We start from the raw sequence: 18175 nt of genomic DNA on the forward strand, positions 1-18175 counted from the left end.
AAGAGAAAACAATTTACTATTGATGTGTGCAACTTCAGACCTAAAGACAAAAGATAAACAGGCCATTTAATAAGTTTGCAAAAAAATGTTTACATAGGGGAGGGGGAGAATAAGCAGACTGACAAACTGGTAACATTTAGCTCCTCAACTGCCTCGCTGATTGATGTATCTGTTGATTTTTTTTCCCTCCCGCTCTCCTTTTGCAACCTTACAAAAATCTTTGTCGGTCTTCAGTCCTATCTCCTGCATATTTTATTTTTATTTCAGCATTGAATTTTCATTTTTCCTTTATTTTATTGAGCTTTATGTACCTCATTTCAGTTAAAATACACAATGATACTAAGGGAGCCAATTTAACATTAGTAAAGATTATAGTCATTAACCCTGCGTGCTTTAGCAATCCTGTTATTCAATCTGCAAATGATTGCTCAACTGCCATTTTCAGTTTTTACTTCTAGCCAATTTCCCCCAAATAGACACTCAAAATAAATTATACTTTAAAAATTTTTTTCCAACTATAGCTTGCTGATCCAAGGAGGTTGATGTTAACGTTCACTCTGTCACTGTTCAAGATTATATAAAGCTATCCTTTCCAATTAAAGTCAAGGCAACTTGGAGTTGTCATCGTGTGCAGACGAACCCATCAATTATGCTATTTCTTCCCATCCTCCAAAATTGAAAGCCATTCGTTATAAATTAGCTTCACTTTATCTTGGGTGTTAACATTATAAAATCATTTTTCTCTGGATACTTAATTTTAAAATAAAAGTGACTTGGAAGCTGATAAAAAGAACTCATTTATCTCAATTCATGTGAAGTATAGGCACTAATTTAATAGACTGAAATCAGTGCTGATTGCACCACCTCCCATTTTAACTCATTCTTTCCCTGCATCTCAAAAAGCTGCCCTCTTTCTGTTTGTCCTTCCTCCGACAAGCTTCAGGCTTTAGAACACAAATCTGGTACACTGAGCCAAAGGTTAATTTCCCAAGCCTGGTGGTTTCTTTGAGAAACATCAGAAAGGGAGCTTGTAAATATACCTTGGGTGACTATGGTCAAAAAACTCAGAAAATTAAAGCTGCTTCGGGAGTTGGGGCAGGCAGAAGGGGAATGAAGAACTCCACTCACTTGCATGTTTTCAGTCTGCTAAACAAGGCTCACAAGTGCCTTCAGTGTCATCCGAATTCGAAAATACCAGATAGTGGGAAACAGTGCATCACTTTGAGCAAGGGGTCTGTCATGAATTTCCTCCCTCAAATGCAGGCAGCACACCAAAATCTCAAATTTCATCTCAACTGCACCCCTGGACAATTGGTTAAGTGGGAAGCACTTGCACAATTTCTAGCTTCACCTGTGACCACGTGACACTGATGAGATGGCTCAGGTACGCATGGAGAGGGCCGTCAACATGGATGCCAGGTGTCACAAAAACTAAGAATGGTAAATTACTTATTTGGATTGTTTCTCTCTGGTAAACATACAAGTTTAAAGTCAGTTGCTGCTAACATTTTTTTCAAGCTACAACAAATGACATCTACCTGGAAGCCAAGGAAATGAATGTGCCTGTGGTTTGTTTCTGATCATGAAAAGGGTCTTTAATATACTGATACCTGCTGAATGCTTGCCAGGTGTTTTTCCTGCAGCGATCACTCAGAACAGCTGGGATAAACACATTGCTGAAAGGATTAATGGCTACTGAGTGAATGTGGTTGAGAGAAGTCCAGGCAACAGTCAGGCTGGGACCAACAGGGTTCTGAGTTACACAGGAGGTTTTGTGGCAGCAGCTCACAGTAAGTAAACTAGAAATGGTGCTACAAGAATTAATTTCATGTTTCACGTTAGTGAAGAACAGCCTTTGCTGGTTTGACATTGAGAACAACAGTAAAGTTGTTCACTATTGTAAATGCTAGTTGATCTTCCATAGCTTTGCACATGGGGTGTCTTAATGTCATCTTCAGGCAAGGTGGGATTAGATGATAGCAAATGAGTGTACAAGGGCATGCAATTCAATCATCACTTCAAACATTCTTCCTTGTGTCAGAAGTGGCTCAGTTAGTAGCATTCTTGCATCAAAGTCGGTTCTGGGTTCAAGACCCACTCCAGGACTTGAGCACAAAGAAAGAATCAAGGATGACGCTGAGGGAGTGCTGCACTGCCGGAGGTGCTGGTTTCCCTCTCGGGTGGATGTAAAAGATCGATGGCTCTATTTGAAATGAAGGAGGGGAGTCATCCCTGTTGCCCTGGCTAATATAAAACTGTCAATCAACATCACAAAAATAAATTATCTGGTCATAAGGACATAAGAAACAAGCGCAGAAATAGACTATATGACCAGTCAAGTCTGTTTCACCATTCAATATGATCATGGCTGACCTTCGGTTTCAACTCCACTTTTCCACTCACCCCTTGTATTCCGTAATTCCCCGAGACACCAAAAATCCATCCATCTCAACCTTAGATCTATTCAATGATGTAGCATCCAAACAATAGAGGATTCCAAATATTCACAACCTTTTGAATGAAGAAATTTCTCCTCTTCTCATTCCAAATGATCAGCCTCTTATCCTAAGACTGTGCCCTAAGTTCTAGCTTCCCCAGCCAGGGGAAACAACCTCTCAGTGTTTACCCTGTCAAGCCCCTTCAGAATCTTGTATGAGATCACATCCCATTCTTCTAAACTTCAGAGAATATAGGCCAAATTTACTCAGCCTCTCATCATAGGTCAACCCCTTCATCCAGGGACCTTTGCTGTACCACCTCCAACGCAAGTATATCCTCCCTTAAATATGGAAACCAAAACTGCACAAAGTATTCCAGATGTGGTCTCACCAAAGCCCTGTACAATTGTAGCAAGACTTCCATATTCTTATACTCTGATCCTGTTGCAATAAAGACCAACATACAGTTTGTTCTCCTAATTGCTTGCTTTACCCGGAAGCTAACTGTGTTCCTTGTACAAGCCACACGCAAGTCCCTTTGAACATCAACATTTAGAAGTTGCACACCTTTTGAAAAATATTCTGCTTTTTCACTCTTACAAAGTGAATAACCTCACATTTCCCCACACTATACTCCATTTGTCACATTGTTGCCCACTCACAGAACCTCTTTGTAGCCCCTTTAGGAACACAGGAACAGTAAGTAGGCCACTCAGCCATCCAGCCTGTTCCACCATTCAATTAGATCATTGCTGATCATCTACCTCAACACCACTTTCCTGCGCTATCTCCATATCCTTTGATGTCATTAGTCTCCAGAAATCCATCAATTTTTGTTTTGAACATGTTCAATGATTGAGCTTCCACAGCCCTCTATAGTAGCGATTTCCAAAGATTTACCACCCTCAGTGAAGAAATTCCTCCTCATCTCAGTCTGAAATGGCCTGCCCCTTACCTTATGTCCCCTGGTTTTAGACTCACCAGCCAGGGGAAACATCTCATCTACATCCAGCCTGTCAGCCCTATAAGAATTTTGTAAGTTTCAATGAGGCCACCCTCATTCTTTTAAACTCTAGGGAATACAGACCAAGTCTCCCCAATCTCCCCTCATAAAACAATCCAGCCATCCCAGGGATTAATTTGGTGAACCTCCATTGCACTCCCTCTATGGTAAGTATATCGCTCCTTAGATAAGGGGACCAAAACTGTACACAATACTCCAGGTGTGCTCTCACCAAAGCTCTATACAACTGCGGCAGTAAATCTTTACTCCTGTATTCAAATCCCCTTGCAATGAAGTCCAACATACCATTCGTCTTCCTAATTACTTGCTGCACCTGCATGCTAATTTTTATATTATTATTTTTTCATGGGATGTGGCTCAGCCAGCAATTTTGACCAACCATAATTACCCTTGAAAAAGTGGTGGTGAGCTGCGTTCTTGAACCGCTGCAGTCCGTATGGTGTAGGTACACCCAAAGTGCTGTTAGGGAGGGAGCTCCAGCATTTTGACCCAGTGACAGTGAAGAAAAGGCGAAACATTTCCAAGTCAGGATGATGAGTGGTTTGGAGGGGAACTCCCAGGTGGTGGTGGTCCTATGTGTCTGCTGCCCTTGTTCTTCTAGACGATAGGGGTCGTGGGTTTGGAAAGTGCTGTTTAAGGAGGCTTGGTGAGTTCCTGCAGTGCATCTTGTAGATGGTACACACTACTGCCACTGTGCGTCAATGGTGGAGGAAGTGAATGTTTGTGGATGGGGTGCCAATCAAGCAGGCTTTGTCCTGGATGGTGTCAAGCTTCTTGCGTGTTGTTGGGGCTGCACTCACCCAGGCAAATGGAGAATATTCCATCACACTCCTGACTTGTGCCTTGTAGATGGTGGACAGGTTTTGGGGAGTCAGGGAGTTAGCATGCTACAGAATTCCTCACCTCTGACCTGCTCTTGGCACCACAGTATTTATATGGCTGGTCCAGTTCAGTTTCTGGTCAATGATAACCCCCAAGATATTAATAGAGGGGGATTCAGCAATGGTAATGCCATTGAATGTCAAGGGACAATGGTTAGATTCTCTGTTGTTGGAGATGGTCATTGCCTGGCACTTGCATGGCATGAATGTTACTTGCCACTTGTCAGCCCAAGCCTGGATATTGTCTGGGTCTTGCTGCATTTGGACATGGACTGCTTCAGTATCTGAGAGGAGTTGCGAATGCTGCTGAACATTGCAGTTAACATCCCCACTTCTGACATTATGATGGAAGGAAGGTCATTGATGAAGCAGATGAAGACAGTTAGGTCCAGGACATTATCCTGAAGAACTGCTGCAGTGATATCCTGGAGCTGAGATGACTGACCAACAACCACAACCATCTTCCTTTGTGCTAGGTATGACTCCAACCAGCGGAGAGTTTCCCCCGATTCCCATTGACTCCAGTTTTGCTAGAGCTCCTTGATGCCACACTTGGTCAAAAGTTGCCTTGATGTCAAGGGCAGTCACTCTCACCTCACTTTGGTGTTCAGCTCTTCTGTCCATGTTGAACCAAGCATGTAATGAGGTCAGGAGAGAGTGACCCTGACAGAACCCAAACTGAGCATCAATGAGCAGATTATTGCCAAGTGCTGCTTGTTAGCACTGTTGATGACCCCTTCCATCACTTTACTGATGATTGAGAGTAGACTGATGGGGGGCAGTAATTGGCTGGGTTGGGTTTGTCCTTTTTGTGCACAAGACATACCTGGGAAATTTTCCAACTTGCTGGGTAGATACCAGTGTTGTAGCTGTACTGGAACAGCTTGGCTAGGGGCACGGCAAGTTCTGGAGTACAAGTCTTCAGTACTATTGCCAGAATATTGTTGGGGCCCATGAACGGTGACTCATGAACAAGGATACCCAGATCACTTTGGACACCTGCACTTCCCAATCTCTCACCTTTTAAGAAATATTCTGCTTTTCTGTTTTTTAATCCAAAGTGAGTAACTTCACACTTATTCACATTATATTCCAACTGTCATGTTCAATTCCATTCACTTGACCTGTCCAAGTATTCTTGAAGCTTCCTTGCATCCTCCTCACAACTTACATTACCACCCAGTTTGGTGTCATCAGCAAATTTGGAAATATTACAGTTGGTCCCCACATCCAAATCATTATATAGATTGTGAACATCTGTGGACCTAGCACTGATCCTTGCATTACCCCACTAGTAATAGCCTGCCATCCTGAGAATGATCTGTTTATTCCTACTCTCTACCTTCTGTCTGTTAGCCAATTCACAATCCATACTAGCATATTGCCCCCAATCCCATGTACTCTAATTTTGTTGAGTGTGGAACCTTATCAAAAGTCTTCTGAAAATCCAAATACACCTCATCCACTGGTTCTCCTTTATCATTCTACAAGTAATATCCTCAAAAAACTCCCCTTTATCTCCTGCTCAGAGCTTGCATTCTTACCTAGCTTTGCATCGTCAGAAAGCTTAGAAACATTACTCTGTCTCTTTGTCTAGTCATTAACATTGATTGTAAATAGCTGAGACCCCAGCACTGATCACTGCAGCACTCCACTAGTCACAGTCTACCAACTTGAAAATGTCTTAATACCCCTCCTCTTTGCTTCCTGTCCATTAACCAATCCTCTATCCACATTAATACATTACCCCTAACTACATGAGCCCCTATTTTTTTTTAAAAACTCTTTCACAGGTTATGGGCATTGCTGGCTAGGCCAGCATTTTTTTACCCACCCCTAACTGCCCTTGAAAAGGTGGTGGTGAACCATCTTCTTAAACCACTGCAGTCCATGTGGTGTAGGTACACCCACAGTGCTTTAGGAAGGGAGTTCTAAGATTTTGACCCAGTGACAGTGAAGGAACGGCGATATAGTTCCAAGTCAGGATGGTGCGTGACTTGGAGGGGAACTTGCAGATGATGGTGTTCTCATGTATCTGCTGCCCTTGCTCTTTTAGGGTCAACCACATTATCTTGCATATTAATATTTTATGTGGCATCTCACTGAATGCTTTTTCAAGTGTATTACATCTACTGGTTTTCCCTTATCTTCCCTACTAATTACATCCTCAAAACACTCAAATTTGTCAAACAAGATTCCCCTTTCGTAAAAGCTGCTGACTTTGTCTGATCAAACTATGATTTTCTAAGTACATTGTTAGGTCTTTCTTAATAACAGATTTCAGCATTTTCCTGATGACTGATGTTAAGCTAACTGCCCTGTAGTTTCTAGTTTTCTCCTGACCACCTTTTTTGAATAGTGGTGTTACATTTGCTAATTTCAATCCGCTGGGACTTTTATAGAATCTAGAGAATTTTGGAATCCACTATCTCTGCAGCTATCTCTTTTGGAACTGTAAGGTGCAGGCCATCAGGTCCGGGGATTTGTCAGATTTTAGTCTCTTAACTTTCTCCAGTACTTCATCTGTGCTGATATTGATTACCTAAATTTCCTCACACTTTTTAGTCCCTAGTGCCCTGGCCAGGAGACAGGAATATATCTATGTCAATCTGTCTACTTTATAAAATTGTTTTTATGTTTAAAATGGACAAAACTTTACCCTGACTAGCCATGACTTATACCAGAGGAATTTCTAACCTTCAGAAACCAGCAGGGACCTCGTTATCTCAAAAGAGGTTCTAATGCCCTCTCTGACTGTTGACAATCAAATTCAAAAAAAATGCACAAACACCCTTTTACATCTCTGAGGCATAATTCCGGCCAACGGTGACAGTATGTTTGCAAAGGACAAAAGGGACCCTGACTCCTCCATTAAACACCTCAAGATTCCAGACCTGGGAAAAGGTATCTTTTGTGTAACACCCAGGAGAAGTGGGAGGTATGTCACATGACTTTCCCCAAGCTGCTAGAACCTGTAAAATTGTCATGTGGAACTGAACTCAGTCAATCTACCATTCTGTCATCTAACAGGTAGCAGCAGAAAGAGCTCTGTTCAGGCCCTCATCTACACTGTGTACTACTGGAACATTGGAACTTCTATATCTGTGCCTTAACGACAAATTCATCTCTGTGCTTTCTTCCATCACAGAAGGCCTCGCTGCTAGAAAGTCGGATCACCCTGCAACAGTTTCAGCCTGCTAATTTGCGAAGGGATACACCACTGGCCTTTTGACTCTGGGCTCACGCGAAACCATGACTCTTATTTTTTTATCATGGTCTTGCCCTGCACCCCTTTCTTTCCCTTATCCCTCTTTTATTGTATGAGTGCAAAACGGGGTGGACATTGTGAAACCCCTTTCTGTATTTTGTGCGCGTGTAAAATAAATCAGCCCTCTTATTTTATCTGATCTCGAGTTTGCTGTGGGATTATTAATAGAGGATTGGATCACTCCAAACTGAAGGAAGGATTGGGGAAAACACGCCACTACTTATAAAGGGGGAAATCACTTGTTTACGGATGGGTAGTGAGAGGCAAAAATCAGAGCAGCTTAAATAAATCTCCCTCCAGTCCATAACACTAGATTACCCTCTATTTCTGATATGTAACTTGTGTTTTCTATCGTGTAGACAGACACAAAATATTTGTTCAATGTCTCTTTCATTTCCTCATTCCCCATTATAATTTCTCCTGTCTCTGCTTCTAAGGGGCCAAAGATTAATCTAGCTGCTATTCTCCTTTTAATATACTTGCAGAAGCTCTTACACTCTGCTTTTATTCCTGGCTAGTTTACTCATATTCTATTTTTCCCTTTTTCATTAACTTTCTGGTGGTCCTTTGCTGGTTTGTAAAACATCCCCAGACTTACTACTGTTCTTTTAATGTAGTACTATCCTTAAATTCTTTTAGTAAGCCACAGATGGATCATTATCACATCGTTGTTGGAGAGAGTTTTCTATGCACAAATTTCTTGCCACGTTTCGACAATTTCCTAAAATACTTCAAAATTATTTCATTGGATACGAGGAGTTTGGAGACGTGGTTGGCATTATGTAAATGCAAGTCTTGCTTCCCCCTTTCCCTATTTTGTTTCTGTTATAAATTCCTGCATCCACAATTATAAATGGAAACTGCATACGTAAATTTGTCATTCTGTAATTACATCCTCTGAAAGGGGAGGTACGGTATAGGTAGGAAGAGAAAAGAATAGATAGAAAGGACGGAACAGTGGGCAGGCAGGGAGGGAGAGAGATGAAAAGAGTGGGGAATTAGGGGAGCAGAGGAGGATCCTAATATGCATCACTACTTTGTTTCACCCCTCCTTCTCTGTGATTGATACTTGTAACAGGTCCAAGTCCCAGTTCAGGCACGGCAACATAGAAAACATGATTTTAAGCTGATCGTTGTAAAGAACATTACGGGGACAGTGCTGACAAGTTTCTGGCAGAGTACACTTCATTAAGATCTGGAGCGCAGTTAACGAGGCAAGAACAGCCTGCTGTAGAAATGTTATCAAACTGAAGATGATCTTGACACAGAAAACAGCACTGGAGGGTGGGGAGGTATTGACGTGAGCAGCAGGACAAGGAGCTGCAGAACAAGGAATGCAGGGCCAGATTCTAAGATCCCAAGCATTGGGCTTATTCTTTCTTTTTAAAATAAACTGCTGTCATGTATCCAATTAGCTCTACTTCGAAGTCAGGATTGGTGGAATTGGAAGAAGCTTAGTCCAGTGGTGGCTTGCAAGGAATGTGATTAATAATGCTGAACCAAGGCAGGCAATTTGCATAAAAACCTATGATTGTAATAGCATCTTCATGATTGGGGTGCACGCAATGCCTGAAGCATCATTGAATCTTCATTTGTTCACCTTTTGTTACTTCCTCAACCTTACCCGAAGTCTCCAGCATGTTCAAAAACTGTACTGTTCCATTTAAGTGCTGACAGAGAAAAAGTACAGCACACGCCTATTTTCAGGAAGCCAGCTTGAATGGACAGGCCCCAGGAACACTGTCGTGCTCACTTCAACTCACAAACCACAGTTAGTCCCAAGTCCACTATTTGGGTGAGGGGCCAAATTTGAATATTCAAATTACGCAGACAAAATGAACAGCCAAAAGATTGGGCAAGCGGGGCCACAGGCTCAATTTCCTGTCATTCCTGCCCTGTGAGGGCTCATGCCAGTACTGCAGCCTCAGAAAATATATCTCCTTGTTCACTAGCTAGAATCAATATTTTTGTTGCCTTCCATTCCGGATATATTATAATAATTTTTGGAATGGTGCCACCATATTTTAATTCAAGCAGTATAACATTTGCACATAAATCTGCACCTGTTAGCCAACATTCTGCTGACAGGAGGCATTTTACATACCATCGGCACACTGAAAAAAATTAACCAATATACTTTCTAAATCAGCATTCAATGTATACAGAATCTAGTTCGCTCAAATGTCCATTGTGCCATTGTTGAGAGGTGCATTTCTAACTTTGTAATAGATTATAAATTTGTTGTTATTTCCATCCTTTATCCTTCCATCATTGCCTGAAGAATCATGAAATTCATCATTTACTAGGTGAGAAACTATTTTCTCTAACATGGATCCACTTTGTTTCTTTCAAGACTTTTGCCGAGGAAATGTTGCTAAAACCAAGTTATCAGTTGTAAGTTTGGTTTATCAATTCGTCAGCCAATCTCGTACATGAACTATGTGGAACAATTTCTGTTTGCTTCAATAGACTTGGTTATTTTGAAACTACTTCTGACAGTAGATTACCTAAAATGAGGGCCCATATATTCATGGTGCAGATGACAACATTTATTCTAGCTTCCTCTCCCTCACCAGCCACCACAGGTTTTGCAAATATCCAAAACCAGTTCAGAACAAAAGCAAAACTCAAGTACCTTTAGGCTTTTTAATAGCCTCATTGTGTGCTCTCTGGTAGATCAATCCCTCTGTGGTCTAGTACGTCAGTGCTCATTTAAAGTTCTGAATGTCCAGACATTCACACAATACTGACACAAACAACTCCTGGCATGACCTTCCTGATAATTTAGTAAGATCAATATACAGTAAAATCTTTGGTATCCGGCATGCTTGGGAAATGTTAAACATAAAGGCCTGTTAACAGGGAGTTACATTACTCAGGACACAAGACAAGGTGCAGTATATGTTTATTCAGGCACAATAACCAAAACTGACCCAAAAATTTAATAATTTCAATGTAAAGCCTAAAAACAACTTCTGCAGATTTACAATCTATTGTTATTATTATTAGTTTTTTTAAAGAATGCATTATTTGAACACAAAGTGATAGGCTTCTTAAAAAGTGATCTGTCAGAAATTCCGGTTACATGAGAATTCTAAGAGTGTCAGATAGCACAAGGTTTACTGTAGCCGTTTATAGAAACATTCATGACAGACCAGGAATTTTTATTTTTGCAACAAATTGCATGTTTTCCGATTTGTGTGTGTATTATGTAAACATGTAACATCAACAACAGGATTTAGACAGGAAAGGTAATGTATTTATTCTGATAAAAAGGTAATTTAAGTTTTTAAAGATTATAACATAAATTTAAAGTTATGTTTCACAGTTGCTCCAGAATATGCTCGATGTGTGAAATGTATCTTAGTTTTGTGCCCACACTGAAACGGTTTTATCTCTGCTCTGTACAACCCAAGAACATCTACACAAATTATCTTCAGATTATACAAATCCTGGACCTTTTCCAAGGAATGCAGCTTAGTCTTTCTAATACCTTTGATGTCATGGCTTCTAATGTGCCTGGCTCACTTTGGAAAAGAAAACAAATCTCCATTTTTATGGCTCAGCTAATTTATCCGCCTATCAGCTGAGTGTTTAAAACCAGGAACGTTTTAGGTCTGATGTACCATCTACGATGAAGTCATTTGATCTACGTGTGGCACAATGGTGCTGTAAGTGGCCTCAGTGATCACAGATTCCGAAGGAATGAAAACCATGCCTATGTTTCCTACTGCTGATTAGATGCAAGTGGGTAGACTTGTGGAGAGGTCAATTAAGGGCATGATTAGGTTAGGTTGTGATACCCCTGCATTCAAATAGACTACCACTACTTATTATTGAGGCTTAGGCATGAATAATGATCACTTTAATTAGGCAGAAAGAAAAAGTCACATTTACTTATTTAATTCAATTGGCAGCATTATATTATAAATAATTCAATTCAATGACTTTAGGTTAAATGCAACTTGTAGAACTGTACATTGAGGCACCAACATGTGGGGACACAGGCACATTAGCCTTATCGTGTTAGGTTTCTAATTATTCACTACCGCTGTCTGAGTTGAACTTTCACAAAGCACCTTCCTGAAAATAGTGTGTGTAGGTGGGAGATGTGGAAGAAAATGTTTTTAGGTGGAGTAATATTGGAAGCAATTCACTTGCTCAGCCAGGAAATGCTCCTCAGCAAAACTTAGAACAATAAGGCAGTTTTAAGACAGATGAGTAGAAATTTTCTCTCTGAGGGTGCTAAAGCTTCAGAAAACTCTTCCTCAAAAGTGGAAGCAGAGTCTTTGAATATTTTTAAGGCAGGGGTAGATAGATTCTTGATAAGCAAGGGGATGAAAGGTTATCGAGGTAGGTGGGATGTGGAGTTGAGGTTACAATCAGATCAGTCGTGATTTCATTGAATGGCGGAGCAGGCTTGAGCAACCGAGTGGCCTACTCCTGCTCCAATTCGCATGTTCATAAGTGAAACTGGGGCAAGTACACTTTCTCTACTTCTATTCAGAACTTCTGCTAGCCTGCCTGCCTTTTCAGATAGAAGATCCTATGACAATATTTGAAGAGGGGAGCTCTCCTTTGGGTTTTGGCCAATATTTACACCTCAAACAACATTTGCTTTCCTTCATTTCACCCCATTAACTAATTTAACTTTCCTTTTTTGCTCAACCTGAAACAGCCTTCAGTTAACTTAAAATGTTTTTGATGTAGCTAAATACCTGTACACACCTTTTATTAAAAAAAATCTTGACTGAAAAACAACAAACTTACATTTTATGTGAGTATAGCTTTTTTAAGAAAAAATTGATCTGTGCTGTACAACAGACCTATGGCACGGTGCTGGATTAATGTAAAAGTAATGGTTCTGTTGACAATGTTTCTTTTCTATGAACAGCATTCACAAATGCCCAACATTATAAACAGAACAGATTCTCTGTAATTAGCAAATTAAAGCAATAATCAAAGGGGTTGGACATAGCAACCAGTATAGTATTCAAAAACAGCCAATGAAAAGTTTTTAATAAAAGTGGTGTTGGAAAAAAATCTTAAGCATGTTAGCAGGTGAATACCAGACATTGAGATGGTAAGGTTTATGAAAGAGAATTGCCCAGAGGGGCATTACTCATGATGTGCAAAATGAAGAAATATCGGAGCAACATAAAAGCCACTGCAGCAGCTGTACTATTTATCACAAATTTCTACTTGTTACTGAATCAGAACATGATCCAATTAACTTTTAAATAATCAATTAAACGACATCCAAATCAAGTGGTGATAATCTATTCAAATAGGTAATTAATTGTGGTAAAGCCATTTCTGAAAAGTAGTTACAGAACACACAATGAAAGATCATTCACTCAACAGGATGGAAAATAATTTAAGATGCAAACTTCATAATCAACATGGCGACATTAAAGAAGTTGGAAAACTACAAAGAGATCTTACATATTTATGTATGCAAATCTACTTCTGAGACAACATTTCCTCCTTTGATGTCAAGCATCTGATTCCCACAGACATAACTTGAAATATTCAATGCACAGGGAATGGAAACAGCATAGTCATAAGATTTCAAGCTAAGGGAGAATTAAGAACATTTCGGAACCTTACAGCAGCACAAAGCAATTTGTAGTTTAGAGAGCACAGCACGTAATGGGCTATCTTTTCAATAGTGGAGCACCAGTTTGCCTTTGTTTTTTTTACCTGACATAAAGGGAACGCTTCTGGCTCGTGCGCAGAGACCCTGATCCTGAGCTAATGCTGCTGCTCATCATCTGCTCCCGTAGATCATGGATTTTGGCTTCAAATCTGCTGTACTCTAGAAAAGAAAAAACTTCTAAAATCAATATGTATTTCTCTTGCACACCTATTAGCTAAGCAATGAATAAACACATTACAGCTCCTCTCTAATAAAAGCAACAGTTTTTATTTTGCTTTGTCACTGCTTGACAAAACACTTTGAATATTAGTCAAAACTTAATAGTTTAATTTGTGGAACACAGGTTACTGGCCAATCAAGGTATTTTCATGCTTTCACACTTATGTAAGCTGTTAAGTATTGGTTCTATCTCAGGTAAAGTAGTTCAGACACAATGAGAACAGTATCATCTATCAATTATAGTGAGAGCAAAGTTAAACCATCTTTGGAAATGGATTAATTTCTGCTCCATCATTGAGCAGAAATTACTCATAACTATCAATATACACCATCAACAATACATCAGTCTAGATAGATACCTGCTGAATCCAGACACTAATTTGCATGCAGGCATTGCAAAGTACATTGGAAATAAAATTGATTGGATAGCAAACTTGGAATTACTTCTCAAAGAATGAAGAAGATTAATCCTCTTGCATGAAAGTCCTGGTGCATTATGGATACATTGATGTCATCCGAAATAACTGCCATTATTAAGAAAATAACAAAGAAAGTAAGGCCACGTGTAAACCGAAATACCGTCCAAGGATAGTAAAATCTTGGGGCTCTAAACATCTTTATAATCCATTTTAGCATGGCTCACATGAGCTTCTCAATTAAACTACTTCCTGAAATTCGCTTCCATTTAACAATTAATATATTTGCCATATCTTTTAACACCAGGTGTTTCATATAGTGCTAACAGCTGTTGTTCAATGACTGAACCACGGAAAACAGACGAAAATAATTAAAGGAAAATTCTGAACGCCAACAGTTACAGACACTAATACTATAAATATTAACAGGATAGAAGGAAAAGAAACAAGCTGCTGCTCTGAATTATTTCACTGCTCTGCAATTAAAAGGTGGCACTGTAGGTACCGCAAACAATCACACTTTACAACTCTGCATTACTAACTGAAAAAAACCTCAGCATTTTAAAGCGAGAGAATGAAACAGAACAGACCAGCTGCCGGCATTTCTGAAGTTGCTCTACAATGTAATGCTACAAATCTTCCTGCTTTAACTTTCATTCACAGCACGAGAGATTAATGCAGAACATGAAAACAATCCCAGACTCGTTAAGTTTAACAAATATAAAGCACTTCTGAAAAAAAATTGAATTAGGTACAAGGAATATTTTAAATACTTGCCAATGCCACTCAGCATTTTAAGTATTATTGTGCCTGGAACCTGCTACTTGTATTAGGCTTTTGAAATCACTGGCTTATTTAATATCATGTTTTTGAGCTGTCTCAAAAAAGTATGACAACAAGCACCATGAAGCACATTTCTATAGGGTAAATTGTGCAATTCTCAACAGCTTGCTAATCTCAAGTACACCCATTCTGGATGAAGGTTTTGCAGTATGATACTCACACGAGTTCCTTCAAAAGAAATCTCTCATAGGCAACTTCACTTGCTTTCTGTCAAACCTAATTCATTATCCACCGGCACTAGAAACTGCCTCAAAGCCTTTAACGGATCATCATTTTCAGGATTGCTCCTGAAATTACACCCTTTCCCCCACTGGCATTCAATTGGAACATCTGATCACCGTATGCACAGTTACAACCAGCTTTCTGATAAGCAGTGATTCTCTATGCTACAATGGAGGTCACAGACTGTAAACTAAAACATCGTAACAGATGAAGCCAGACTCCGGACTCTACAGAGACGCATTGATCCTGTTTACAGCAGGGTTATCAGTTATCATCCAATCATCTAGAATAAATGTCCAGAAAAATGCAATATTAATATGCTAAGCTGCTAATTAATTTGCAGATAAGACTCATGCAAGTTTCAATTTAGGTGATCAAAACTCATATATAAAGCTAGAGCAAGCTTACGCTGGAACAAAACATGTTTTGATTTTCATTTGAAGAAACATGAATAACTTGAATATACATGAGATATTTTGAGTTCTCTTTGTCTAATTGTTACATACACCAGGAATTGTTAAAGGAAGAAAGTGAAGTCCTGTTTCTATTGTCATAAGAAGTGATTCTTTCCCATCCCTCAACCACTTTAGCTAGCCATTACCCACTCCTCCTTTGTTTAGGTTCCCATTGTGATATGCATCATTCTCCTACATGGAGGGTGGAGGCAGGCAACATTTCTCCCAAGACATTTGTCACTCTGAGTGAGTCTCTTAATGAAGTACATCAAACCAGCCTAGTTTATTTATTTTTTAATTCTCCGAGTGTGGGCATCACTGGTAAAGACAGGAATTTTTATCCATCTACAGTTGCTCTTGAGGCAGTGGAGATGCTCCCATGTGGTGAAGGTCCTCCCCACAGTGATGTGTAGCAAGTTCCAGGATTTTGACCCAGTATAATGAAGGAACAACAATATGTCCAAGTTAGAATGGTTGTGGCTTAGACAGAAACATGAGGTGATGATGCTCCCATGAAATAATTTGATTTCCCCCTCCTCCTCTTGTTTTTTCTATTTCAAAACCTGAAACTGCTGAGAACCATCTTATGCACTCCTTCCATGCTATCCAAGGTGACTGATGTAATTAAAATAAACTGGCCACAGTTCATGCACACACAGATTTAGTAAAAGTTTTAATCATTTACTCTTGGGATGCGGGTGACACTGGCTATAGGCCTTATTTACTGCTCAACCTTGTTACCCATTATCCTGAGAAGGTACTGGTGGGCATTCTTCTAGGACCACTGTAGTCATTGTGGCGAGTGTACTCACAAAATATTAATAGATTGGTGAATTACAGGGCATTAGAGCGGTGATGAACAAATCCAAATCAGGATGGTGTGCGACTTGGAGGATGTGATATTATTCCCACAACACTGCTGCTCTTGTCCCTCTCACCAATAATAATGACAGAGGAGGGAAATGTTCTCTAATTAATTTTGGTGAACCACTACTGTATATTCCAAAGATACTACACAGCCATAGCATGGTGATGGAGAGGGTAGATTTTGAGTCCAGTGGCTGAAACTCCAGTCATGCAAACTCCTTCACCTCTGGATGGTGTTGAGCTTTTATTGCTGTGGCTGCACCCATTCAGCTGTGAGCATTCCATCACATTCCTGACTTGAACCTTTGTAGATGGCAGAAAGTATTTCAGGCATCAGGAGGTGAGTACACCCAGCTTCTGTCTTACTCTTGTAGTCAATGTGTTGATATAGCAGGTCCTGTTCAGTTGCTTGGCAATGATGTTCCAACCCCACCCTCAAAATGTTGATGGTGCGAGGCTTGGTGATGATGGTGTCTTTGAATGTCATGGAAGTGGCTGGGAATTCTCTTGCTTGGGGTGATTAGCACTGGCATTTGGGTAGCATGAATGTTCCCTGCCACTTGCTAGACCAACCCTAGGTGTTAGCTAGGTCCTGCTATAGATTGGCAAGGGGTGCCTAATTACTGGATGAATTGCTAGTGTAGCTGAAAGCTGTGGAATTCAAACAGACCTATTTCTGACGTCATGAAGTAAGGAAAGTCATTAATGAAGGAGCTGAAGATATTTGGGCCAAGGGCACTTCTCTGAGGAACTCCTGCACTGATGTCCTTGGGCTATGATTACTGATTCCTGACAACTATAGCCAAAGTCATCTTCTGTTACATCAGATGTGACTCAGGCCACTGGAGCTTTTTCTCCTTCATCCCCAATGACTTCAGTTTTCCAATGGCTCCTTAAAGGCACCTTTAGGTTAACCATTTAGCTAACATAAATGTTTATAACGAAAGAAAAACGGCCCCAGTTTTTGTCCTTCCCCAAGTGGAAACACTGTCTACTGTGTCAAAGCATTTTGCAATTTTAAAGGCCCCAGCCTGTTCACACTTTGCTTATAGGTAAAACCTTGCAGTTCTGGTATGACACATGTAAACCTTTTTGCATTGTCTTCAGTATCTCTATATCCTTCTTATATGGCTACTAGAACTGTATATAGTGCTGCAAGTGTAGATTGATCAAAGTCTGATACAAGTTTAGCATAGCTTCTCAAGGGCAATTAGGAATGGGTAATAAATGCTAGCCAGCGATGCCCACACCCAGCAAATGAATAAAAAATCCTCTACTTTTCAATTCTGCCCCTCTAGAAATAAACTCTAGTCCTTGATTTGCTGCTTTTCAAGGCTTTATTAAATTGCATTACTATTTTGTGATTTGTACTCCCAGATCATTTTGCTCTTCTGCCCCAGTTAGATTCATTTTTCCAATTAACATGCTACCTTATTTTTCTTACTAAAGTGAACTACCTCACATTTATCTCGATTGAAATTCATTTGTCAATTATATGCCCATTCTGCAAGTTTATTCATGGTGTCTTGTAATTTGTGGTAGTTCTTCTCAGTATTGACCATCACCCCCAATTTGGCCTCGTGTGCAAATGTAGAAATTATGTTTCGATTCCAAAGTTTAAATCATTAACATAAACAGTGAAGTGGTCCCAGGATTTATCCTTGTGAGATCCTGGCTTTCCACCTTCCAAATTGCTACCCTTTACCCCTATCGCTGCTTTCTCTCTTGTAGCCAGCTAAATGTCTATGATGCCATATGCTTTGATCTTATTCATTAGTTCTTTCACTATAAACCTTTATATTAACTAAATAGTTAACCTAAAAGGTGCCTTTAAGGAGTCACTGGAAAACTGAAATCAGTGGGGATGAAGGAGAAAAAGCTTC

General features: G+C 40.0%; 1 protein-coding gene across 17 annotated transcripts in view; it reads right to left on the reverse strand.

The window, feature by feature from the left end:
- Positions 1–18175, reverse strand: part of LOC144693906 (disks large homolog 1) — a 412000-nt gene that overhangs the window by 42420 nt on the left and 351405 nt on the right. For all 17 annotated transcript variants that reach the window (XM_078564096.1, XM_078564108.1, XM_078564107.1 and 14 more), the window contains one exon: positions 13315–13429. In XM_078564096.1, the coding sequence (XP_078420222.1) occupies positions 13315–13429 (115 nt within the window). The remainder of the gene's footprint in view (positions 1–13314; positions 13430–18175) is intronic.

This window comes from Cetorhinus maximus, chromosome 19 (assembly GCF_964194155.1).
Source record: "Cetorhinus maximus chromosome 19, sCetMax3.hap1.1, whole genome shotgun sequence".
NCBI lineage: Eukaryota > Metazoa > Chordata > Chondrichthyes > Lamniformes > Cetorhinidae > Cetorhinus > Cetorhinus maximus.